The following is a 1,756-nucleotide window of genomic DNA, read 5'->3' on the forward strand; positions in this document are numbered from 1 at the left end:
GTTTTTTTAAAAACACTGACCTCCCCTCAAAGCTAGTATGTTTGTGATACCAGAGTCAATGCATCCTTCCAATATTCTGACAACTTGAGTTCGCTTTAGATTTCCAGCAGAAAGGTGAAGTAGAGCTGGTATTCCAAATTTTTGTTGAAGATACTTACTCAGCTCCAATGCAGGATGCTGAAGCCTTGTCGAACCCCCAACTTTTATTTCTTTTAGGTGGCTCTCATGCCATGTAACTGACACAAAGGACGGTGCATTGTGAGCGTGGTTGGCTATGTCTTTCAAACTGTAATGTCACACAAACCACAACCTCATTATTTTTGTCATTAATACCAGGCTGATATTATAAATCAGCCGTTCCATTGGTCGCCTACCTCTGCTCTAGTAGAGCTTGCAGGTGAGGAGAGGTGCCTGGTATTAATTCAGCAGACCAGAAGAATGATTTCGACCTTATCTTTTCTGCTATGATTTTAGGAATGTCAAAGTCGGTCCGGCTTCTGCTGCTGCCAGACGGCAGTGACGTCGCTGAAGCTGTCGCAGCACTGGTCCTGGTGTCGGCCCGTGCCTCATCGCACCCGCCGTCCTGGTGACTTGCGGCTTCGGGCACCACGCAGAGCTCGCGCATGATGGTATGGGGTGGCGTCGGAGTTCCCGGTTCTCCTCCAACAGCAGTGCCTGAAAATTTGCGTTAAGACATCAGAAATCACGCAAACAGTCAGCTGAGCGGCGCGCGACGCGAAGGCTTCCACGCGGCTTCCTTATCGCCCAGCATCAGAGCGGCGGCAGCGGCGCGACCCGAGCGAATCCCGGATGCAATTAGAGGCCACGATAGTGACGCGCTGACAATACCAGGCTGTGTGTGTGTGTGTTTTTATTTTAAATCTGTTTTTTTCTTACATAGATAAGATCTGACTTTTTAAATTGTTAAATTGAAATTGAGACGTCAAACGAGAATCACACGATGCTAATGGAAAGTCGAGCTTTCATGTCAAGCGTGTCGAAGTAAGAGAGCCGCCGGCGGCGCGGCGTGCTCCCTACTTACTTGCGGGCTTGAGCCGGTGCACGTGTAGTGCGATGACGCGACGCGACGGCGACGACGGCCCTGCTGCGGTGGCCGTGGCCGAGGGAGATCCCTCCCACCACTCTCGCGCCGCACGCACACGACCACGTGACACCCCGGTGCGTCCGACAACGACCTGGCGATGGCGACGGCGTGGTCCACCCGGCACAGCACAGCTGCCCTCGAGCCTTGCCGTGGTCAGCCCCTGCTGTCCGGCACGCCCGCTCTACCATCGCCTCATGTCGAAAAGTGGACAGTCTCCTACTCTGACTCGTTTTGCGCCGCTTGCCTTATCTGACATATTCCGGAGACTGTCTGCAAGCGACCTGGAATACCAGAGGAGGATGTTGTGGCACCCGTCAACGTAGTCAAGGACCAACGACAAACGGCCCGCGTTAGTTCGCGCCACAGTCTGCCCGGAAACAGGCAAAAGCATGGTCAGGACTCCCTCTCATAGGTCCGCGCTGGATCCGCGCCTGCCTTAAAGCTGGGTACCGAGAGGGTCCAGAGGGCGCTGCAGGACTGCGCTGGAACCAGCAGTCCAGGGGGTGCTGGGCTGGAGCCCGGGGATGCTGCGCGCGTGCGCCGGAGATGGCGGAGGGCGGAGACAGCGCGGAGCCGGATCGAGCGGCGGGGGGAGGACCGCGGCGCGGAGCGGTAGGGACCGGGGCGAGCGGGGGCGAAGGGGGCACTACG

At 56.3% G+C, this 1,756-nt stretch overlaps 2 protein-coding genes across 2 annotated transcripts in view; one reads left to right on the plus strand and one right to left on the minus strand.

Moving 5' to 3' along the window:
- Positions 1-20: 20 nt before the first annotated feature.
- LOC127752050 (uncharacterized) overlaps positions 21-1,756 on the minus strand; it is a gene marked incomplete at its 3' end in the record, with an annotated part of 2,600 nt that continues 864 nt past the window's right edge. The window contains exons 2-3 of the mRNA XM_052276563.1: positions 375-675; positions 21-286 (exon numbers count right to left, since the gene is read on the minus strand). Of these exons, the coding sequence (XP_052132523.1) occupies positions 21-286; positions 375-625 (517 nt within the window). The remainder of the gene's footprint in view (positions 287-374; positions 676-1,756) is intronic.
- The window catches only part of LOC127752051 (putative L-type amino acid transporter 1-like protein MLAS), a gene marked incomplete at its 3' end in the record, with an annotated part of 3,047 nt that continues 1,771 nt past the window's right edge, over positions 481-1,756 (plus strand). Inside the window, exon 1 of the mRNA XM_052276564.1 lies at positions 481-629. The remainder of the gene's footprint in view (positions 630-1,756) is intronic.

The sequence above is a fragment of the Frankliniella occidentalis genome, unplaced genomic scaffold (assembly GCF_000697945.3).
Source record: "Frankliniella occidentalis isolate FOCC.00 unplaced genomic scaffold, Focc_3.1 Scaffold3398, whole genome shotgun sequence".
In the NCBI taxonomy this organism is placed as follows: Eukaryota; Metazoa; Arthropoda; class Insecta; order Thysanoptera; family Thripidae; genus Frankliniella; species Frankliniella occidentalis.